The sequence below is a fragment of the Dryas octopetala genome, chromosome 1 (genome assembly GCF_963921425.1).
Source record: "Dryas octopetala chromosome 1, drDryOcto1.1, whole genome shotgun sequence".
Classification (NCBI taxonomy): domain Eukaryota; kingdom Viridiplantae; phylum Streptophyta; class Magnoliopsida; order Rosales; family Rosaceae; genus Dryas; species Dryas octopetala.
Window position 1 is genome coordinate 32,271,017 of NC_141366.1, and position 25,083 is coordinate 32,296,099.

At 40.3% G+C, this 25,083-nt stretch overlaps 1 protein-coding gene across 1 annotated transcript; it reads right to left on the minus strand.

The window, feature by feature from the left end:
* Positions 1-11,887: 11,887 nt before the first annotated feature.
* Positions 11,888-15,717, minus strand: LOC147299837 (uncharacterized). The gene is made up of 9 exons (XM_086232538.1): positions 15,462-15,717; positions 14,153-15,343; positions 13,963-14,067; positions 13,647-13,750; positions 13,435-13,563; positions 13,189-13,350; positions 12,995-13,111; positions 12,845-12,910; positions 11,888-12,770 (listed from the first exon to the last, which is right to left on the minus strand). Exons 1-9 carry the CDS (start codon positions 15,715-15,717, stop codon positions 12,636-12,638), a joined length of 2,265 nt encoding a protein of 754 aa, XP_086088664.1. The 3' UTR covers positions 11,888-12,635.
* Positions 15,718-25,083: the final 9,366 nt, after the last annotated feature.

Here is a 25,083-nt window from a genome sequence, read left to right on the forward strand (position 1 = left end):
GGGCCTATGCTCAGAGAAGTTCCCAGATTGCAAGGGTTTTTGCCAAAGTTATGGCCATAAGGATGGTGGTTGTGAAGTGAGGCCGCCATCTACAGAAAACATTTGTTACTGTAGAGATTGATCATGAGAGTGCATGCTATAGATGGCTAGAGCTGGGACAACCTAAATTATATTTTCAAGGTTTCAGTTAATTGAGTTGTTCCCATATCATGTTTTAATAAAAATTTGAGGATCAACTAATTGTGGTAGAATTAGTTTTCTTTTTGTTACAATTCTGAAATGGGTATTGCTGAAAATTCAATTTTTTCCATTCAGAAATATTATGCTCTAGATTTTAGTGAGGGAGGAAGTCTATGAAGAAGAAATTAAATCTATTAAAATTAATATATTGGATTATAAAAATATAAAAAAGACAAATACATCAACAAATTATTAGCGCAAAGATATATATTAGGTACATTTTGTGGCAATATTCTTCTTTCATTTTGTCCATAATTGTTAATTCAATAATTGAGTCTCTAATATATCAAAATAAAGTTTGATGAGTACAATCACACATCCAATTCCATGTGTAATAATCGTATCCCCACGTGAGCCCATCATGATGCTTTTAACGTGTAACCTGACATAAAACCTAAGTTGTACGTCCTTATATTGCTACCATTAGCAAACCACAAACAATTGAAACTACAGAAACTAAAGTGGAATCTAACCCAAACTACATGGACCAAAGCGAAATTTGATCTCAATTTTAATCAATGTAATAATGCTAAAGAATTAAAGATTGAAAATAATTATAAGAGTAAATATATAACAACAAAAACAAAAAGATAAGTAAGAGTTTGTTTATTACAAAATGGTAACAAAGAAGTTGAAACTCTTAGCAAAAACAAAAATGTTGGCATGTGGAATTTTTTTAATCAGATGATATTAGTGTTTGGGCCATAAATTGGCATTTACCATGGCAAGATGATCGGAAAAGAGAATGGGTAAAATAGAGAAGCCGGCCTACATCTTTTAATTGAGTTTTCGGCAAGGAGGCCTAGATGAGGAATAAAATCAAACACTTAGCGGGCGTTGTTGTCTTTGAACTAAGAAAGCTCAAAGGGGCTGCTATGGGGTCCCAAAATCACAAGTTTCAATAGAGAAAATATGTTTCTAGCATGATTGTGTTGCTAGGAGGATGTGCGCAAAAATGACTAAAGCATGGGCTGTTGCATAAAGAACATGTAGGTGGTTGGTTTGTTTGGCATAAATGAGATAATATGATGAGTTTTTATGGCTGAGTTTGTCTCAATATATCCAAGGCCAGCAAATAATATATATATATATATATTTGGTTAATCAAGTGGCTTTAGTGGAGAGATGGGCTTTGTTGTTGATTTGATATAGAGAGATCATTGAAGAAATGGGGGCTGCAGTGATACCTGCGTGAAGTAAAGGAAAGAATGGCTGCAGTACGTGGTACTTCATGAATTGAGGAGAGAGGGAGGAATGGTTAACCTGGTAAGTGCCAAAGCCAATTGGAAAAGGCTACCCGTGTGTGTTGAATGCACATATATATATACATATATATATGTGTATGTACAATGCAAAAGAAAGATGGCAGTAAAAGTGGTGTGGCCTTTTGTACTAATATATATATATTATATATATATATATATACAAAGTAAAGTAGATATCATACATGTCTAGTTGGCCATATATATATTAGCTAGTATACACATGCAATTGAAAGAGATGGCAGTAAGTGGCGTTAATTGCATAAGTGTATGGGTATATATATATATGTCTATATATATATACATGCAATTGAAAACCTACAGTAAGTGGCATGGCCTAATATATATATATATACATATATATATATTATTTTATTAGATATTTGGCTTAAAAATAAATATATGTATATTTATATATGCCTAGCCAAATACATATTTTTAAAGACCAAAAAGTGGTTTTATTTTTAAGTGGGCCCAAACTATTTTTGAAAAAGAGACATGGAAGTTGGCCACCCAAAGCCTCTAAATATTCTGTCCAGCCTCATTCTTCTTGTTTTGTCTAGCCTCATTCTTCTTGTTTTGTCCGGCCTCCTTCTCCCTAGCTATTTTGTCCAACCTCTCTCCTCTCCTTTTCTACTAAAATTTCTTCTAGGCTATCCAGACTACTTCTACCCACAAAAATATCCTATGATTAGCCTGGATTGCTTTTTTCCCATTATTTCTATCCACCCAATTACTCTATCATTTTTCACACCCAAATACCTTCTACATAGCCCGGGTAACTTTATTTCCCTATTTTTTATGATTTGATCACCCAATCTCTTTTCTTGATTATTTCGCCCAAATATCAACTATGTTGATCACCCAACCTTGTGAGCGTGATGAAAGTGATCAATTAAAATCTACCCGGGCTACCTCGCCCTTGGTTTCAAAAGTGTTGTTCGCCCACTATAGGAGGCCGGGAGAAAATGCCTACAAGAGGCTGGGCGAAAATATTTTGTGAAGTAGCTTCAAAGGCCTAGAAGAGGCCGGATTTTGGCGAGGGATCATGAAAGTGGCTCGACTTGTGTGGGTGAAAGGCCAAAATATTTTATTGAGTGGCTCAATCCATTATGTCGTATCAAATAAGAGAGTAATTCCGGCCTATTGAGGGGCCAGGTCATCTCTTTCTCATGTTTTTAAGATGAGTTGGCCCAACTAAATGCAATTTGCTAGGCCATATATAATTTCAAGCAAAGAAGAATAATTTTGGCCTAGTTTGAGGCCAAGTTATGTATTTAAAATAACGAAATCGGTCCAATCGAAGATAAAAATGGGCTGGACAGTTTTATTATTGGGTATAAAAACAAAAAGAGGTGGTTCCAGCCTAGTTTTGAGGCTGGGTCGTTTCATTTTATTTTAATTTTTTTAATTAAAGTTTGGGTCTCAGTATTTGGGCCGAATTTTTATTAAGCTTAAAACCTCAAAGAGTTTGATCGAGCCCGAAAGCTTCTTGATGAAATTTCTTAGCCAATAATGGCTCTGCCCAAGTCACATAAGGATTTCTCATCCACCAAGAAGTTCTACTTAAGCTAGAATTCCGTCCAAGTAAAGAGTTCAAATTTGGAAAGGATTCTCATCGACCATCAATGCTCAAGATCATGTGGTTATCAAAGAAGAATCCGGTCGAATCCTAATTTCAAGAGAGTTCAAATCTCATATGTACAAGGAGTCTAAGGGGAATTCCGGGCCAAGTAATGGCCCATTGCTATCCTAACCCTTATATATAGACGCATTCAGAAGAGAGAAAGGGACATTGAACACACAGCAATCAACTCACAAATTTCTCAAGCTTTCAAGAATTTCTCAAAGTTCTTTTGATTTCAATTTTACTTAGTTGCTACCGTTCAAGGCGCTTTTCGGTTTTCAATAGTTCTAGTTCACTAGGTTTGTAGCTCTGCCATCATCTTTCCCAAAGGCTTGTGGTATCGATTTAGTTTTGTTCTTTACTTTTCATGCAACTTTGTTTGTCTTGATTTCAACTTTAATGCAATTTTTCTTTCATTCGCCCTCAATCTAATGCCTGCTATTTTCATTGTTTATTTGAATCTTGAAGTTAACTTGGTTGGTCAAGATCATATTGAGTTTCATTATATTTTTGTTATCCATAGTTTCTTTGTTTTGCTTGGGCACTTGCACCACTTTGTGCACGAGTTCGATCACGTAATTTTAAGGAGGCCAACTAGTGGGTCGGATTCCGATTCCGACTAGGCCTTTAAGAGCCTTGTCCCCGAGGCTAGAAAAGAACCTAGGCCAAGAGTGGTTCCTAGCTTGGCCGATCAATCGCTTGATAAGAATCAATTTAGGCGCAGTTACTCAACCCAATCACTATCACATTCCGATTGAGCCAAAACTTGGCTTGACGGTGGCACGCCCCGCACTTACACGAAAACGGACCAAAGTGTTGCTTTTGGCCAACCTTGGCTAAAAACGAGTGAACATATTTTTGGCACGCCCAGTGGGACCTTATTTGTTGTCTTTGCTAACATTGCATGGTTGCTAATACTCGTGCGTTTCCAAATCGTGATCAGGAGAATCCTTACCGTAACCCGGTTCCTTATCGTGATCCAATGACGAAGAATCAGGCCATCCCAAGCAACCAACCCGCTGGCAAGGCGACCGGTGCTATGAATCCAAGCAATCATCCCAACCTTGATTCTGGAAAGAGGCCTCAAGTTGGCCAACAAAACGGGAACGATCACGTTTCGACCTTTGTGGACCAAGGAGTGGACCAAAAGAATCAGGATGGATCGTATGGTGAAGTTACAATCGAAGATGTATCGGAGAAAATTGACCCTCTACTCCTGCCGAATCCGGCTACTATAGAAGATGTCCAACAACTCATCGACTTGGTGAGGGAAGAAAGTCGGGTCACCCAGACTCATTTACAAACCGTGGCTATCCAGGTGAACACTACGTTAGACCGGATTGAACGGACTAACAATGTGATGGCCAACAACATTGCTAGTATGGGTACCCAAATCGGACAACACATTGTTCAAGCTCTTCAAGGAGGTAAGGGCCAGAATCCACCCGTGGCCAATCAAGTGCAAATCCCTGAACCCTATAGACCGCCACCTTTGGCAAATCAACCACGAGTTCATTTAGGTTTGGGGGGCAATGGTAACGGCCAGAATAATGGACGGGCTCAAAACCAGGGAGGCAACCATCAAGCGGTCAACAACTTTGCTGGGGGCATTCAGGTAGGACTAGGCCAAGCCCCAGTGGGAATTGATAGAAATATAATCGAGATGGTCGTCCAAGACATGTATGGACCTCTAGCTAGGAGAACAATCCGACCAGTATACCGAACACCTTACCCTGACTTTGTGGACCAAACGGAATACCCAAGAGGTTTTAGGGTTCCTGATTTCACTTTGTTCTCCGGTCAAGATTATCAATCCTCTATTGAACACATAGGCCGATTCACGGCCCAGTGTGCTGAAGCGGCAAACAATGATAATCTGAAACTTAAGATGTTTCCCAACTCACTCACTAGAGCTGCTTTCACCTGGTATGTTAGTTTGCCGGTCAACTCGGTTCCAAATTGGCAAACTATGGAGCGAATTTTCCACAAACAATTCTATCGCCACGAACCAGAAGTATCGATGGCTAACTTAGCCCGTTTGGTGCAAAATTCTGAAGAATCAGCTCAAGGGTATATTTCTCGATTTAGGCTTGCAAGAAGTAAATGCACTGTCCCTTTGCCCGAGAGCGAATTTGTGAAGTTAGCCCAGAATGGTTTGTCTTTGGAGCTTCGGAAGAAGTTTGAAGGGATGGAATTCCGAGATCTTTATGATTTAGTCATGAGGGTGGATAGATATGAAGCTATTCTACGGGAAGAACGCCAGAAAAGAATGGCAGCAAAGGCTGCATGGAACAAAAATAAGTCAAGTGTTTAGATGGTGGAGATGGAAGAAGAGCTCGAGGAAGTGGAAGTTGAATCGGATGAAGAATCAGCCGAGGTCAATGCGGCTGAGATTATGATTTCCAAGCCTCATGTATGCAAGGCCTTGGTGAAGGCGTCCAAAGATCAAAAAGTGCAACAAGTGAATTTTTCTTCTAAGCAGAAAGGATCCGCCACTAGAGCATTCACCTTTGATTTATCAAAGGGTGAACAAATATTCGATCAACTATCGGCCGAGAAGCTTATCAAGCTGACCAATGGCCAAGCGATACCACCGGCCAATGAACTAAAGGATCGAACCTACTGTAAGTGGCATAATGCGTGGACTCACTCGACCGCTAATTGCGTTGTCTTTCGGAATATTGTGCAGGACTTGATTGACAAGGGAACCTTACGCTTCCCGGAAAAAGAAAAGGCCATGATGGGAGTTGAGAAGGATCCTTTCCCCAAGATGCAGGTTAATATGGTCAACTTACATATTCCAAATACAGATCGAGGAAAAGAGAAAAAGGTCGGAGAGAGAAAGTATAGACCAGCACAACCGCATGGGGGGCAAACTCAGAGGCAAGAGTATTAGCCGGTTGGAAAGATAACAACTCGGCCGGAAGAGAAATCGGCTCCAATAAAAGGAATTGTGCTATGCAGTAGGTGCCAATGTGAAGTGGCGCTCGAAGCTTTCAGGGTAGAAAAGGGGGCGGAGGCCAAGGTTCTAAATGTGTCCTCGCCGACTCAAGATCACAATGAAATTAAGTCAATCATAGTTCAACCAAAAGACAAAGGACAAGAAAAGATTGACCAAGATCATGAAATGAAGAAGTTGGTCGGGCATCACCTTAAAGACAAAGGCAAGGGTAAGATGATTGAAATGTCACCACCTGAAAATTATGGTCCTCATAGCCCTAGAAGAAGAATTGAGACAGATAGTAAGGCTAAACGTCACCTTGACTTTGATGATTATGTCGAGAGGAAACCAGTTGGTTTGCAACTTAGAGATAAAAGCAAAGGAAAATTGGAGGAAATGCCTCCACCTAACGGCTACCCACTTCGTAGCCCAAGGAGAAAGCTTGTGTTGGGAGATGAACCAAGACGGAGTTATGAGAATAATTATCGTAGGCCGTACAAACAGCCTTATCAGAGGACACTCCGATATGATGATGTGGCAGAAGATCTTTCCAAACCATATGAAAGAAAGGAAAGAAGCCTTTGGGTATTAGTGGCTGACGGCCAAAAGCGAGACGTGTCTCATGTTACTATGCCGAAACCAGGCAAGAACACTTTTAAACCCACTCCGGCCGAGCCTAATGTATGGTATAAGAAAGGAAAGGATGAAGCTATGATTCCATTGTCAAGAACCCAAACTCGGCGTGTTCAAAGGCAATACGCTCAATCATGTCGAGAAGAAGAAGCTTGGATTGAGCAAAGGGATGCTCAACTTAGGAGAGGTTCTGACCTAAGGGAGAAATTGAGAAGAGGGAAGTCAGGCTCCTAAAGAATGATGGTTCAACCGAGGGTAATGTGACTGTGTTGCCTAAGGTCCAGAGGATGGTCGAAGGGACCAAAGTTTTGGTCGTTCCAGATGAGAAAGAGGAAGTGATAAGTATGCTAGAAGCTCACTTGACTGGTGCATTCGAGACCAGAAAGAAAGAAGTCGTAATTAATAAAGTTGACATCGATCAACCTATGAATGAGGTTTCTAGAATTGCAATAGACCAACAAATGGTCGAAGCTTCTAAAGTTGAAACTGACCAATCTGTGGTCGAACCATTTGAAAGTGAAGTCAACCGAGAAACGGTTTTAACTCCTGAGAAGGAGGTCGACCAATTTAAGATTGATTCCCTCATTCCCTCTGTGTTCATTCCACCGAGTTCTGATCCGCTGATAGAAGAGAATAAAGACCCTGTCAAAGAGGAAGAAGAGAATGAGGCCGAACCCAACCAGGACATGGAATATGAAGGCGGAGAAGATGACTACTTGGAAGACGAGTACGATGAAGAATATGATGAAGAAGGGGTCGAAGAGGAAGAAAGTAATGACAAGGAAGAGGAGAAGAAGCCCCGAATGAAGATATCGCCTTCTGGGAAGATTACTTATGATTCCGGAACACAAGAGTCATCAGAATGTGGCATGATTATCACATTACCTTTGGAATTCGAAGCAAGGCCAGAACAAGTGGCCCAATTGCAAGGTGATGTTGTAGCTGAAGAAGAGGCTTGGGCAGAAATTGATGAGGAGGTAGCAAACCAAGAGGAAAATGATGATGAGCGGTTTGCATGCCTCAAAGAACATAATGACAACCTTAGCAACCAGCTGAGAGCATGCCTTGGTCGACCAACAGAAGCAATGGCCAAGCAAGTAAGGGCATTATACATTCGTGCACACATTGAGGGAATGCCAATGAATAAGGTATTTGTGGATAATGGAGCTGCCGCTAATATTTTGCCTTTATCAACCTTAAAAAAGCTGAAGAAAACACAACATGACCTGCGTCCAACAAAAGTGAGGATAAGCTCTTTTGTAGGGGATGATGAGGAGATTTTGGGAGCAATTTCTTTAGAAGTAGCAGTGGGGAAGAAAAGAAGAAACACTACTTTCCTTGTAGTTAATTCGAACTCCCAATACAACGTACTCCTTGGTCGAGATTGGATCAATGGTAGTTGGTGCATCCCATCTTCTTTGCACCAGTTACTAGTTCTTTGGAATGAGGACAATACACTTGACGTCATATCGGCCGATACACGGCCTTTCCCAGCCTCCGCCAACTTTGTTGATGCGGAGTTATATAAGGAAGGAGTCACCTTCCAAACTTTGGTGGATGGAACCAAGACTACAAAGCCTTTGGGGATAACGGCCAATGAATTGGCTGGAATTGAGAAAGGGGAAGTCAAGATTGAAGATAAACGACCATCTTTGGTCGACTTGTTTGCAACAATATCCATATCCAATGACAGACAAAAATAAAGAAACTATTAATGAAGCGTTGGAGAGATGGTCAACGCACTTGGCCGAAGAAACGGCCTGGATAGATGAGGATGAGATCAATCTCATCGAGTGTTTAAGAGAAGGGCCTAAAGAGAACCTCTTAGAGATCGAAGAATTGGATCCAGCGCCGGCTAAGCTTGATGACTCTAAGGCTGAAGTCCAAGACCCTTTGATCGAAGTAAACTTGGGAACGGCTGAAGAACATAGGCCGGTTTACATCAGCGGCTTGATGGAACCATCGCTAAGAGTCGAGATTGAGTCACTTCTTAAGGAGTTCAAGGATTGCTTTGCGTGGAATTATACTGAGATGCCCGGACTCGATCGCCAGCTAGTGGAACATCGTCTTCCGATCAAAGAAGAATTTAAGTCATTCCAACAACCACCCCGACAAATGTCTAAAGAAGTAGAACTTAGGGTGAAAGAAGAAATAGAAAAGCTTGTAGAAGCCAAGTTCATTCGGCCATCAATTTATGCAAAGTGGCTTTCTAACATTGTTCCTGTAATAAAAAAGAATGGCAAAATAAGAGTTTGTGTTGACTTTCGAAATTTGAATCTTGCAACTCCTAAAAATGAATATCCTATGCCTGTGGCGGATCTCCTTGTTGATGGAGCAGCCAAACATGAAATTTTGTCATTTATGGATGGTTACTCAGGTTACAATCAAATATACATAGCAGAGGACGACGTCCATAAGACAGCATTTAGGTGCCCGGGAGCAACCGGGTTATTCGAATGGGTGGTAATGCCTTTTGGCCTTAAAGAACGCTGGGGCAACTTACCAGCGGGCCATGAACGCTATTTTTCATGACATGATCGGAAAAATGCTTGAAGTATATATCGATGATGTGGTTGTTAAATCGACCACTCGACCGGGTCACCTTGGAGACTTAAGAAAAGCCTTTGAGAGAATGAGGATGCACAACCTTAAGATGAATCCTCAAAAATGCACTTTCGGCGTGTCGGCCGAAAACTTCTTAGGTTTCCTTGTCCATCAAAGGGGAATCGAAACAGATAAGAATAAAACCAAAGCTATCGTCGATGCACCACCACCCAAAAATAAGAAGGAATTACAAAGCTTCCTTGGCTGGATAAATTTTCTTAGGAGATTTATTTCAAACTCGGCCGGAAAAACAGAACCATTTTCCCCACTTCTTAAGCTTAAGGGAGGGGAAAAGTTTATTTGGGAAGAACAACAACAAAAGGTTTTTCAAGCAATCAAGGATTACTTGACCCGACCACTCGTGTTGATACCGCCCAGAAGAGGTAGGCCGCTCAAGTTGTACATTTCGGCCTCTGAAAACTCGATCGGAAGTCTTTTGGCCCAAAATAATGAGGAAAAGAAGGAACAAGCCATCTATTACTTGAGTCGAATTTTAACGGTGATTGAAAGAAAGTATTCGCCGATCGAAAAGTTGTGTTTGGCCTTGTATTTCACAGCCACAAAATTAAGGCACTACATGTTGCCTTCCGTAGTATATATCATTTTCAAGACAGATCTTATTAAATACATGTTGTCTCGACCTATCATTAGAGGCCAGATTGGAAAATGGACAATGGCTTTGTCCGAGTTCTCATTTAGATACGTGCCCCAGCAATCGGTCAAGGGCCAAGCTTTGGCTGATTTTTTGGCTGCCCACCCTAGCGTTGAAATAGAAAACATGGAGTCGTTTGAGATAGCGTCACACTTTTTGATTCCATGGAAGTTATACTTTGATGGGTCGAGTACCACGGCCGCATCTGGGGCCGGAATTGTGCTTATTTCCCCAGGAAGTTTCAGAGCACAATATGCCTTCCAATTGGATTTCACATGTTCAAATAATCAAGCTGAATATGAGGCATTAATTATCGGCCTAGAAATTTTGAGAGAACTGGGGGCAACCAACGTAACAATCATGGGTGACTCCATGTTAGTCATCAAGTAGTTAACCAGGGAGTACAATTGTTATAGCACGGTGTTGTTAGAATACCGCGAAATGGCCATGCAATTGATGGACGACTTCGATGAAGTTAGCATAGAGCATGTGCCTCGAGACTTGAATTGGGAGGCCAATGAATTGGCCCAACTTGCATCCGGCGTGCACCTATCTAAGGGGTTGGCCGAGAGATTCTTTAAAGTAGAAAGAAGATCTTTACCTTCAGTCGAAGAAAGAAGTTTCTTGATTGGAGCGATACCGTCAAACGTTACCCCAGAAGATTGGTGTCATCCTCTTCTTCAATACCTTAGACGTCTAACCGACAAGCACAACCGACGGATAAGACTTCAAGCAAGAAACTATGTGATTATGAACGATGAATTATACAGAAAAGGGTTTGACGACTTGCTTCTGAGGTGCTTAGGAAAGAAGGAGGCCATGCAAGTAATGACTGAAGTCCATGATGGAGCATGCGGTGCTCACCAATCCGGAATTAAGATGAGGTGGTTAATTAGAAGACATGGCTATTATTGGCCAACTATTCTAAAAGATTGTATCACGTACGCAAAAGGATGCCAGCCTTGCCAGAGGCATGGTCCGGTCCAGCATGTGTCCGCTTCAACCTTGAACCCCATAATCAAGGCTTGGCCGTTTAGAAGTTGGGCTATGGATGTGATCGGAGAGATTCACCCATCGTCAGGCAAGGGCCATTCCTATATCTTAGTGGCCACTGACTACTTCACTAAGTGGGTCGAGGCTGTGCCTTTGAAGAAGGTATCTCAAGTGGAGGTTATTCAATTTGTGAGAGAAAACATCATTCACCGTTTCGGCCTGCCCGAATCCATTACTACTGATCGGGCAAAATATTTCATTGGGGCGGATGTCAAGGCATTTATGGAAAATAATGGGATTAAATTGTATCATTCCACCCCATATTACGCCCAAGTCAATGGCGAAGTAGAGGCCAGCAACAAGGTTATCAAGAGTATCATTCAAAAAGTTATAACGAACAAGCCAAAGAAATGGCACGAAATTTTGTCCGAGACCTTGTGGGCATATCGAACGTCAAGGAGATCGGGAACAGGAACAACACCGTTTGCTTTAACATATGGGCATGATGCGATTTTACCTATGGAGATGGCAGTCAAATCCTTACGGGTCGCCCTCCAAGAAAGTTTAACACCGGATGAGTACACCCAAGCCATGGTTCAAGAGCTCGAAGAGTTGGATGAATCGAGATTGAAAGCCTTGGATAACTTGAAAATTCAAAAACAAGCAGTAGCGAGAGCGTATGATAAGAAAACAAAAGCCAAGAGCTTTGGAGAGGGCGATTGGGTTTGGAAAACTATCTTACCTCTTGGTGTGCACGACCGGAAATTTGGAAAATGGTCACCCACTTGGAAGGGACCATTTGTCGTGGATAAGGTTTTGGGAAAGGGGGCATATCATTTGAAAGATTATGACGGTCAGCTTCACGATGCCCCGATCAATGGCCGATACTTGAAGAAATATTACTCGACAGCATGGGAATTGATGGAGAGAGGAAATGAATAATAAAAATAAATTTGAATTGCCAAGGTCAACCGGAGTGCATATATATCATGGGACGGTCGAAATCACAAAAAAAAAATAGGGCCAAGAATGGCCTAATATCCCAAAATAGGCCGTAATCGGCCTGCCAAACACGAAATATCTAAAATGGCCTAGAATGATAAATAAAAGCTAACAAAATGCGGCCAAAATACATCACAAAAGGGGCTGAAAGCTACATGAATGAGAAAAGATCTAAACCGGGCGAAAGAGCCCAAGGACTGCAGTACTAATCAGCTGCAACAGATAGCGAACCGAAGCCTCGGCAGTCGCGTGCTCTCCCTCAAGTCCCTGAAAAGAGGCTTGCTTCCCGGCAAGACTCTTAAGCCTGGAAATGCATGGCTGGATCCCTTGGGACTCTCTATCCTCCTCGGCTGCTAGCTCAGTCAACTCAAGCTCAATTTCTCTCTTTTTGTCCATCAACTCTTGCCGACGGAGACACCGCTCTTGTTTCTTCTTGTACTTTTCTTCTAATTCACCTCAAACAATCTGGATCTGAGCGGGAAGTCGTCGTCCTGCCTCAAGGCGACTAGAAATACCTAAGTATCGGTCTAGAGCAGACCGGAAAGCAGGCATCATCTGCTCAACCATAGTCGCGGTGGTAGACTCCAATGCACCAGCCTCAGCCAACTACCTAAGAGATGTGTGAAGGCTCGTTTGGTAAGCCTCGCCAACCATGGCCCTAGGCTCCCTATCGAACAGATCTCAGAATGTGGCATAGAGGTCAGGAGACTGAATACCAGTAGAAGTAGGTGTGATGAAAGAGGCCGTGGGAACAGAAGTGGCAGCAAGGAGATCATCGACCCCCTTCCAAATATCATCACTCGAACATGCAGAACCCTACACCAAAGGGGGATAGGTCAGGATACGTGCTAACCAAGTAGGTTGTAAGAACTTTGAGTTCGACAACTTACATCATGAGGTTGAGCAGATAGGCCGGAATCGATAATGGTGGAGGCATCATTCTGACCCGCGGCCACCTGAAAGGTAAAAAGGTGTTTTTTGAGAAACGTTTTGAGCAAGCGAAGTTAAAAGTTGATAAGAAAAGAAAAGCAAAAGCTCACCACGCGGCCAATAGGAATAGAGGATCCTACCTCGGAATGACCTGAGTGAGGCAAAGATGTCATCATAGGTTGGCCGGCATCGGCCTGAAAGGGAGCATCTCGATCAATAGTATAGTCCTATAATACAATATTAAAAAATAAGGTGACAGAGCATAAGTATGAACAAAGGATAAAAGTACAATTATAGGACTTACCTCTACATGGCCGGGAGAGCTAGCGGTATCAGTAACTGGTGCATCAACAGTTATGGTCTCGGTGTGAGTAGGGACATGGCCCGATGTGCTCGTCTCCTCAATCGGAGCCTCAGAAGAGGTAGAACTTAAACGAGCGGAAAACTGAATCACTGGGCTCGCTACCTACCAAGGATAGTCAAGGGATGAACTTAGTTGGACCCAAAAGAAATCGAGATGGGCTTCAAAGAAATAGCTCAGTCAACTTACCCGCGGGTCAGACGAGGTGATAAATTGAACCGGTGAGCTGTCGTCAGGAGCAGATTCTATCACTACGGTAGTGTCTGTTTGGCCGTGTTTGTCGGTCGGAGGAGTGGTTGTGACAGAAGAACTCGGGCTCTAAAAAAAAAAAGGTGGTCATTCTTAAATAAATAAAGAACGGCCAACAAACAAGCATGCGCCAACAAAGTCAAGAAACAAACCTGGCGGACGGATTTCTTGGGTTTCTTGGTAGGAACTTGGTCGGACAATTCCTCTTGATCGCTCACTTGATCTGCAAAGAGAAGGCCAACCAAGGTTAGAAAAGCTTGATACCATGAATAGTGGAAAAATCAATAGACAAGAGACTAACCTTGGGTGGAAATTTTGCGTTTAGTTGCCGCCATTTTGAATCTTCCTTTGGGTGGCGGAAGGATTGGAACATTCTTGATCGGCCGAGTACCTAGAGCAAGCAAAAGATGGAATGGATGTCATCTGTATAAAAAGAAAAAAAAAACATATATGGGTAAGTCGGCCTACCTTGGACTTCTTGTGATTCATGGCTAGCCTGGCCGGAATGGATGTCATCTGTGGCTCCTCTTACTTTATCCGCTCCAACCCCATTATTCCCCCTTCTAGTAGAACCTATCAAGACAAGAAAACGGTTAGAATTGTCAACTAGATATAAGGGAAGAAAAAGAGAAAATAGAAAAGTAGGAAGAATGCATACTCAAAGTCTGGTCCTCGTTGGTTGCCTTGGAGAGCTTGGATTTGGTTGTTTTCTTGTAGTTGGCCGACACCAGGCAAGAGGCAAATACAATATCGGCCTTATCTTTGGCCGGGCTGCTAAACCATAATTTTGTGAAGTCTACCCACCAAGAGGTAAACTCGGACGACGCACTGAAGTCAACATCTCGAAACGGCACTTCAAAGTTTTCCAAAAGGCCATTGTTGTTGGAAATCAATCGGTCCATCGATCCATCACTGAGTTCAGCTCGCCAAACCTGATGTAAGTTTGGGGAATATATGTTTGGTAACGGAATGGCTTGTCTAAAGCCAAATTGGCGGCCCACGGCCGGGGTCCAATAAAGCTCACCTCCACACGTGTAATTGGGCGGACTAACAAGGACAAATCCATAGTATAGATCACGCCCAAGTAAAATGCTAGTCCAAAGATCATTGTGCTCACTTTTTTTTCTATCATCATTATACAAAGAATTTAGTGCAAGTTTGAGGAAGGATGGGTAGCTCCGATCTAAACAAGTGGAGAAGTTGGCCGGTGAGAATGTGGATAAGTTGTAAAAGTAAGTGAAATACTCTTCCACCGTCCGCTTCTTAGTGGGTGTGAGTGGAAGTATGCTCTCACCTAGCACTCGGTTTGGCGAAAACTTGGTACCAAATGGGCGAGCCTCCGGGAAGTACACTTGAAGCCATAATTGAAACAACCATAAAGGGCCCGAAGTGTGGTAATCCAAGGTGGTCTCACCATGTGTTATCTTTTGAAGGCCCCGATATAGATGAGCCAAAACTAATGGACCAAGGGCGATCGGGTCATCACCAACTAGGATCTCGGCTAGAGGTTGGAATTCCTTGGTCATGGTGCAAGAGGCCGGGCAAAATATGTACTTGCACAACCACACATGAAGGAAAGCTACATGTTCTTCCATAGAGATTTCTCCGGATGATTTAGCATTTTCCTTGATAAAACCCACAAAGCTCAAGGAATTGTCAAGAGTAAATGCACATGCAGTCGAAAGGTTTTTACCATGAATAATTTTACCATGAGGCCGGAATCCCGCAATGGCGGCCAAGTCAAGTAAAGTAGGAGAAAGCATGCCAAATTGAAGTCGCATAGTATTGGAGGAGGCCGACCAAAAGCATAAAGCGGCCCCGATTAAGGAACGGTCACAATGAAATTCACCTTTGTAACAAAGGGTCAAGGGGTCGTGGAGACCACGTTGATGCCATTGATCTCTAAGAATGGGTTCAAGCCGTTCATACCATGCATTTCCATGACATATTGGGAGAGCTAGACTCACTAGGTGGGTTGGTCATGCTAGAGCCCTTAGGGGGCACCTTGGCCGGTTTGTCAACCTTAGAGGGGGTTGGCCAATTTTTGAAAGGTTTACATTTCTCCCAATTTTTCCATTCAATCGGGCCTCTAAGCCACAATGGGTCATCCTCCCGGTAACTTTTAAGTACCTCATTTATGTTGGTTGGTAAGGAAGTAGCAAAGTAAGGGCCAAGAAAGCATTTACCGGAATTAGGAGCGATTGGAGCATAGAAGGCATCCATATAAGTCTTGCATTAATCAACAACTTTGTGGAGCTTTCTTGAGAATTCCTCCGAATCAAGAGAAGAATTTGGTGAAGCCATGATGATTGGCTACAAAGAAAGTACCAAGAAAATATCAAGAACACGCGGGAAAGTTTTAAACTTTGACAACAAAGTTTCTAAAAAGCCACCAAAATACATGAAATTGAAGAGAACAAGGTGGGAAAGTGAGACTTACCAAAGATTCTCGAAGAAATCACCAAGAGTCGCTCCAAATCAAGTCAAATCCAAAGCAAATTAAACCTATTATGAGGTTTTTTGAGGAAAAGTTAGAAACTTTTTCTTGAGTGTTTTTGGCTATGGAGTTTGTAAAAATGAGAAAGATGAAGAAGAAATGTGATTTTTAAATTACCTTAGTAGGGGTGATGATGTCACAAGAGGGCTTCTCCACCAATTGTTAATTGCCACACTATGTACCTACAAGAAGGAGAAATTCAAGAAAAGTGAAAATTTGAAATTCAAATACTTTACAAACTTTGTGGCTTTGATAGCCAAAACCACAAAGCTTGGGGGGGCAAATGTTTGGGCCATAAATTGGCATTTACCATGGCAAGATGATCGGAAAAGAGAATGGGTAAAATAGAGAAGCCGGCCTACATCTTTTAATTGAGTTTTCGGCAAAGAGGCCTACATGAGGAATAAAATCAAACACTTAGCGGGCGTTGTTGTCTTTGAACTAAGAAAGCTCAAAGGGGCTGCTATGGGGTCCCAAAATCACAAGTTTCAATAGAGAAAATATGTTTCTAGCATGATTGTGTTGCTAGGGGGATGTGAGCAAAAATGACTAAAGCATGGGCTGCTGCATAAAGAACATGTAGGTGGTTGGTTTATTTGGCATAAATGAGATAATATGATGAGTTTTTATGGCTGAGTTTGTCTCAATATATCCAAGGCCAGCAAATAATATATATATATATTTGGTTAATCAAGTGGCTTTAGTGGAGAGATGGGCTTTGTTGTTGATTTGATATAGAGAGATCATTGAAGAAATGGGGGCTGCAGTGATACCTGCGTGAAGTAAAGGAAAGAATGGTTGCAGTACGTGGTACTTCATGAATTGAGGAGAGAGGGAGGAATGGTTAACCTGGTAAGTGCCAAAGCCAATTGGAAAAGGCTACCCGTGTGTGTTGAATGCACATATATATATACATATATATATGTGTATGTACAATGCAAATTAAAAGAAAGATGGCAGTAAAAGTGGTGTGGCCTTTTGTACTAATATATATATTATATATATATATATATATATACAAAGTAAAGTAGATATCATACATGTCTAGTTGGCCATATATATATTAGCTAGTATACACATGCAATTGAAAGAGATGGCAGTAAGTGGCGTTAATTGCATAAGTGTATGGGTATATATATATGTCTATATATATATACATGCAATTGAAAACCTACAGTAAGTGGCATGGCCTAATATATATATATATACATATATATATATTATTTTATTAGATATTTGGCTTAAAAATAAATATATGTATATTTATATATGCCTAGCCAAATACATATTTTTAAAGACCAAAAAGTGGTTTTATTTTTAAGTGGGCCCAAACTATTTTTGAAAAAGAGACATGGAAGTTGGCCACCCAAAGCCTCTAAATATTCTGCCCAGCCTCATTCTTCTTGTTTTGTCCAGCCTCATTCTTCTTGTTTTGTCCGGCCTCCTTCTCCCTATTTTGTCCAGCCTCTCTCCTCTCCTTTTCTACTAAAATTTCTTCTAGGCTATCCAGGCTACTTCTACCCACAAAATATCCTATGATTAGCCTGGATTGCTTTTTTCCCATTATTTCTATCCACCTAATTACTCTATCATTTTTCACACCCAAATACCTTCTACATAGCCCGGGTAACTTTATTTCCCTATTTTTTATGATTTGATCACCCAATCTCTTTTCTTGATTATTTCGCCCAAATATCAACTATGTTGATCACCCAACCTTGTGAGCATGATGAAAGTGATCAATTAAAATCTACCCGGGCTACCTCGCCCTTGGTTTCAAAAGTGTTGTTCGCCCACTATAGGAGGCCGGGAGAAAATGCCTACAAGAGGCTGGGCGAAAATATTTTGTGAAGTAGCTTCAAAGGCCTAGAAGAAGCTGGATTTTGGCGAGGGATCATGAAAGTGGCTCGACTTGTGTGGGTGAAAGGCCAAAATATTTTATTGAGTGGCTCAATCCATTATGTCGTATCAAATAAGAGAGTAATTCCAGCCTATTGAGAGGCCGAGTCATCTCTTTCTCATGTTTTTAAGATGAGTTGGCCCAACTAAATGCAATTTGCTAGGCCATGTATAATTTCAAGCAAAGAAGAATAATTTTGGCCTAGTTTGAGGCCAGGTTATGTATTTAAAATAACGAAATCGGTCCAATCGAAGATAAAAATGGGCTGGGCAGTTTTATTATTGGGTATAAAAACAAAAAGAGGTGGTTCCAGCCTAGTTTTGAGGCTGGGTCGTTTCATTTTATTTTAATTTTTTTAATTAAAGTTTGGGTCTCAGTATTTGGGCCGAATTTTTATTAAGCTTAAAACCTCAAAGAGTTTGATCGAGCCCGAAAGCTTCTTGATGAAATTTCTTAGCCAATAATGGCTATGCCCAAGTCACATAAGGATTTCTCATCCACCAAGAAGTTCTACTTAAGCTAGAATTCCGTCCAAGTAAAGAGTTCAAATTTGGAAAGGATTCTCATCGACCATCAATGCTCAAGATCACGTGGTTATCAAAGAAGAATCCGGTCGAATCCTAATTTCAAGAGAGTTCAAATCTCATCTGTACAAGGAGTCTAAGGGGAATTCCGGGCCAAGTAATGGCCCATTGCTATCCTAACCCTTATATATAGACGCATTCAGAAGAGAGAAAGGGACATTGAACACACAGCAATCAACTCACAAATTTCTCAAGCTTTCAAGAATTTCTCAAAGTTCTTTTGATTTCAATTTTACTTAGTTGCTACCGTTCAAGGCGCTTTTAGGTTTTCAATAGTTCTAGTTCACTAGGTTTGTAGCTCTGCCATCATCTTTCCCAAAGGCTTGTGGTATCGATTTAGTTTTGTTCTTTACTTTTCATGCAACTTTGTTTGTCTTGATTTCAACTTTAATGCAATTTTTCTTTCATTCGCCCTCAATCTAATGTCTGCTATTTTCATTGTTTCTTTGAATCTTGAAGTTAACTTGGTTGGTCAAGATCATATTGAGTTTCATTATATTTTTGTTATCCATAGTTTCTTTGTTTTGCTTGGGCACTTGCACCACTTTGTGCACGAGTTCGATCACGTAATTTTAAGGAGGCCAACTAGTGGGTCGGATTCCGATTCCGACTAGGCCTTTAAGAGCCTTGTCCCCGAGGCTAGAAAAGAACCTAGGCCAAGAGTGGTTCCTAGCTTGGCCGATCAATCGCTTGATAAGAATCAATTTAGGCGCAGTTACTCAACCCAATCACTATCACATTCCGATTGAGCCAAAACTTGGCTTGACGGTGGCACGCCCCGAACTTACACGAAAACGGACCAAAGTGTTGCTTTTGGCCAACCTTGGCTAAAAACGAGTGAACAATTAGTGGGGAGGAAAATTTGAATTTGAAATCACAAATATAGGAGTAAATCTTCTTAATCGCTAAACTTTATCTTTGGCTTGGACATGTGGCATTTAATGATGTAAGAATAAGGAGACATGAGAGTTAGAGTCTCACTGAAATATAGGAAAATATCTACTCCTCTAACAACAGTTGAGGGTCCCTGTCCAAAAATAAAAGTTGAGTTCCATATTGACTAGCTTACAAAACTTGTAAGCTTTTCATTTTATCAAACCTTTTATGTTTAGAAATACAAAATGGAAATGATTGCATTGCATATTTGTTTTGGACCATTCAACATATGTTAACTTTCTTTAATTTCCCAAATTACATGACATTCTCGTGGAAAAAAAAATCATGGAATGAGTACACCCATTTTTTCGATCTCTTTCACGCTCACATCGAGTTTGACACATTATTCTTTTTTTAATTCAATTACGTGGTTTGTCTTATCATGTATCTTGGGGAGGAGCTACATGTGGGCTTGAGGTTTCCCCCCAAACCCACAGACAGCTCTATGAAATTCTTAGAACAATTTAAAAATAGTTGTAATATTCTTCAAAATTTTGGAAGAAATTTCTATAAAGGAACCTCTAGTTAATTAAGGCATTTGAAATTGTGGCGATATGGTCCTCTAAAAAAAATTTATGGTCCCAGCTACATGTGTTGTATAAGTTGGGAAACAAATTTGGGATAAACAATATTTCTTGTTTATTTTTATGATAAAACTATTTATACCACATTTTTAGCACCACATTCTTGATAGAGGTGGAGTGCGCGTATACAACTGTGTCACATCTATACTACTAGAGATGTGCTACACATGTCTAACCTAGGGCTAGAGCTGAGATTTTGATCAAGGGCCCGAGGCAACCATAAAAGTTGGGCCCTCAACCTTCAGTGTACATTCAATTTTCTTTCTCTAGTTAGTAAATACTCATAGAAATTATTATATTTACTCATATTGGTCCGCTGTTATGGAGCTGACTTACTGGTCCTGATTAACATAATTACTCAAGTTGATCAAGTGGTCAGATTTCCTAAGGATCAACTTAGTGAAATCTCATACTTTAGAGAAAAATTTACCTATAACAAGAATAGGGGCTGACTTGACATCTGTAACGACCCGACCCAAATTTCTTTAGAAATTTGAAATTTTTATTAAACTTTATTTATTTTAAGAGACTTTATAAGGAAAATGAAATTTGAAAGACCTCGAAATTTTTTTTACTAAATTACTTTGGAAATGTTTTAAGAATTTATTCGGTGTTTTCACTAAAATTGATTTAACATTATTCAAAGCTTATCGGTTGAAAGTGTTATGTTTTTAAATTGTGAGACTCCGTATTTTTCAAAATCTTTATTTGGGATATTATTCGATATTTTTGGGAATTTCTATGAGGAAATAATTGATTTGGGTTAATTTTCAAATTTGTTGTTTTAAGTTGGTTTGACTTGAGAGTTGACTTTTTATTTATTGGGCTTTTGTTTTTTTATTTTGGGTCTTGTTGGATAGGTCTCGAGCCCACGAGAACGTAGACACGAAGTACACGTAAATCGAAGTTATGGTTTGAGAGTTATGAGCGTTTGAAGTGAAGGGCAAACTTATAATTTTGCTTTAAGCTAGTTTAAAAACCCAAAACTGAATTCTTATTTGAGTTTTTTTTTTTTTTTTTTCTCTCTCTCTCTCTCTCTCTCTCGCCCATTCAGCATCGCCGCCTTATCACCGGCGTGTGGGCGCGCGTCCAGCAGCGGATGGAGGGGGACGAAAGCTCCCCGAGCTCTCCGTCCCTCCTTCTTCCTTCCCCTGGCCTTCGTTCAGCCCAGAAAAACCCCAAACCTGAAACCCAGTTCAAGGCCTGTTTGGAGCTCCGGCGTTGACTTGCTGTTTCCGACGTCTTTGCAGCCTAGCTCTGGCCCAGGAAGCTTCCTTTCGTCAAGCCGAGCATGGTGGTGTGCTCCAATTGCTCATCTGACGCTCCTCGACGGCGAATTGACGCTGTGAAGGCCGACGGCTTCCACCGCCGATTTCGGCCATTTTCGGCGAGATTTGGTCGTCGACCCAGTTGCAAGAAATGATCCTTTAGGTAAGGGCTTTCTTTCCCCCTTGGTCTTGCTTGTCAATTTTGAGAAATTTGAAGTTTGAATGCACGGATATGAGAAGGATCATTCGACCTTGAGCTGGCCAAGTTGGGTTTGATACATGTACGGATATGAGTACGTACGTGGGGAGACCAAGTGGATGATGAGTCCAGGTGAGTCCTACACCTACTCCTCGTTATCTTTTTATCTTTTTTGGCCAGGTACTCCTTGTTATCTTTAGCTCTTGTGGGGGTGAAAAATCCCTTTAGAACACACATAAGCATCTCAAACATTTTTTGGGCCTAAAAGTGGGCCGGAATGTGAGAAATTAACCTATTGAGCCCAACCATTGAACACTCATGATATTGGGTCTACAAACCTTATGCAAGCTAAAAGTTATTGAACGAGTTCGTCAATAACTGGGTCATAGCAACTCAACCACATGCTTCTATAAAGTAGGAGGCATGAACACCACACTTTCCAAATTTGTCACCAACAAACTCCAAATTTCTTTTCTTTTCTTTTTGGTTTTATTTTTATTTTTATTAACAATAATGGATTTATTATTGTGTATGTCGTTGTTCGTTGTTCGATCACTTCACTTTTTTTATTTCTTATATACTAATAAATAAATCTTTAAAATAACTTCATGTTTTTTCGCTTAATATTATATTTTTGTGAATTATTGGTTTTGCATATGACATGTCGTCTCATAAAAATTAACAACTCGTTTTCCTTACATACAAGACATTCTTATATGGACAGTACTTGGGTCACTCCACCCCCCAAGTTCTGATTTCGGCAATGTCGGTGCATGATTGGAACTGTTCACTTTTAGATAACTTATTAAAGATCATCTCTGCAAAAAATCAAATCAATCGGAAATCATTTGGTTATATAACTGTTGTCAATTAAGTAGAAAAAATTGATGATTTTCAATTAAAGAGTGATTTTTTTACCAAACCGTTGATTTTTTCTATTTAATTGACAATAGTTATATAACCAAACGATTTCTGATTGAGTTAATTTTTTGCATAGGTGATCTATAATATGTTATCTAAAAAGTGAACGATTCCGATCATGTGCTGGCATTACTGAAATTGCGATTTTGGAGGGTGGGGCAACCTTGGGGTACCCCGAAGGGGTGACCCAGGGACTGTCCTTATATTGAGTTCTACTAATGGGTAAGTACCATTTTTCTATTAATTAATTGTTGGTCCTAGGTTAACTGTTAAGCACTTAAACGTGTCAATTATCAGTCCACTTTTTTTTTGTTGGCGTGACTTCCAGCCACCACAAATTAATTTGCACTATAGCCATTTAGGATATTTTGGGTATTCAACAAAAAATAAATTAAAAACAATTGGACTGTTCTCAACAGGACCAACATCCAAAGCCACAATCCCCCGTTCCCCTTCCCACCTTCCTACCTTCACATAACCCTCACTGTCATCACCAAGCAAGCAGTAGACATAGACACTCAAAAATAGCTAGCTGCCCTGCAACACAAACAAAGCCCCAAGGCTTCTCACTCTTCACACTTCAAACTCAAATCCAAAACAAAAACAAGAATGAAGTCATAATAAGCATAAACCACACACCATGCTCACAACCCTCCTCCTCCTCCTCCTTGGCACCGCTCCCTCTACAGTCCAAACGGAGGAACAACATTACAAAAATTTGAAAGTTTGGGTTTAAGATTAATACGTTTTGAAAGTTAGGGACCAAAGTACTGTTATTTGACCCAAACAATTAATAAAGGTGCAAAGTATAATTAACTTTTTAAAATTGGTTTTTGTTTTATTGTTTTAAAAACAAAACTCATAATGCTTGACGAAGACTGCAGGCCCCACTCAGTCAAATTAATGAAAACTTTTTATCTAACAAATATTTAAAAAAAATGAGTAATTGTAATTTTCGCATCAAAGGTTGAAAAGGATCCATATAGCAAAAAATATGTGTTGGGATGTATGATATGGGCTACAATCGCTCGGCAAGGTGTAAAGAGAAACAAGTATTTCAAAAAGTGAGTTAATTACACTTACACCCCCTGAGGTTTATCGTCTTTTCACATACACCCCCTGGGGTTTCAATAATTACACATACACTCCCTGAGGTTTCAAAACTGTTGCATATAACTCCCTATAGTGAGACAAAAAATGATGAGAAATTGCAAAAAGGCATACTAAGGGATAAAATGACCTAATAAGATTACTCAAGGTGTAAGGTTCAACCTCAATACAAATATTTTATTTTTTGTTTATTTATTTTTTTCTCTTGTAAGGGGTTATATGCAATAGTTTTGAAACCTCAGGAGGTGTATGTGTAATTATTGAAACCCCAGGGGGTGTATGTGAAAAGACGATAAACCTCAGGGGGTGTAAGTATAATTAACTATCTTTTAGTTAATGGGACAAGAAGCGTTCCTCGAATGCTAAGATTTGTCCAAATTTTCATGAATTGGAGTTGCTCCATATATAAAAGTGGACTAGTAAATCCGGAGAATGGCTTTAATTGCAGAAATAACCAATACCAGGTAATGGCTTTATTTGCACAAACAGCCAAAACCAGCCAAAAGGAGTAGGGTAACACTTTAACTAAGTTCACACTCATTTCTAACTTCTGCTACTCTTTAATGGCTAAATGAGTATTGATTAGGGGACCTGTTGTTAGTCTCTTGCTTGATCTAGAGTTTGTCATTTTCCTCTTATGGAGTTTCTAAAACACAACATTCGCATGGTTGGATTAGGCGGCGTTGGGAATTGATGATGGAATTACAAAATGAGGCAGGTGATCTGATAGGCTGATAGCCTAGGGGTTCAAATACAATCATATACATGGTTGTTCTGATAAAAAGTGAATCTGGGCTGCATGTAGGTGGTGCTGGCTAAGGCCCAGGCGACCAAGGCACAGGCCTAGGGCTACAAATTGAGAAAGGCCTCACATATCCATCAGCCTACTACTCTACTATTGAAAAGAAAAAAAAATTATAATGGCATAAAAATTTTTATAATGGAAGCCTGAAAGCTTCCATCCTTTTCTCTTGAAAAAAATAAAATAAAAAATTTAGGCCTAATGTTATTGTGGAAGCCTAGCTAGTAGCCTACATGCCTACAATTAATGTTGCACACCTACAATATATTAATGCTAATTGCTGCACGCCTACAATTAAGCCATCAGTGATCAAACTCTACATTTGTTGTCTATTCCTTATTCCTAGCCATCAGACTCTCAAGCTCTCGTCTCTCTCTCATTCTCTCTATTCTCTTCTCTATTCTCTCTGACTCTCTATCTCTCAGTCTCTCTAGTCTCTAATATTCTCAATCTTCAAACTTAATAGTCAAGACTCATTAGAATAACTCGATCATAACTGGTAAGTTTCTCTTAATTTTTTATAATTGTCAATTTGTCATTCGATTTTTGAATTTGGGTTGTTCAAAATTGGTGTGTAAATGTGTAATCATATGATTTTAATTTTATATTAATCAAGATTTTTTTTCTTCAAAATTGCAGAGCCATTTACTTGTTGAAATTGCAGTTGAGCAAAGTTTTATTGTTCTTGTATCTCATTAGTTTTTGTTTGTCACTTTGTTGTTTAATTATTAGTAGAAATATCAAATATGTCTAATAGGAAATTTGAATCTGGGTACAGTCAACTATGT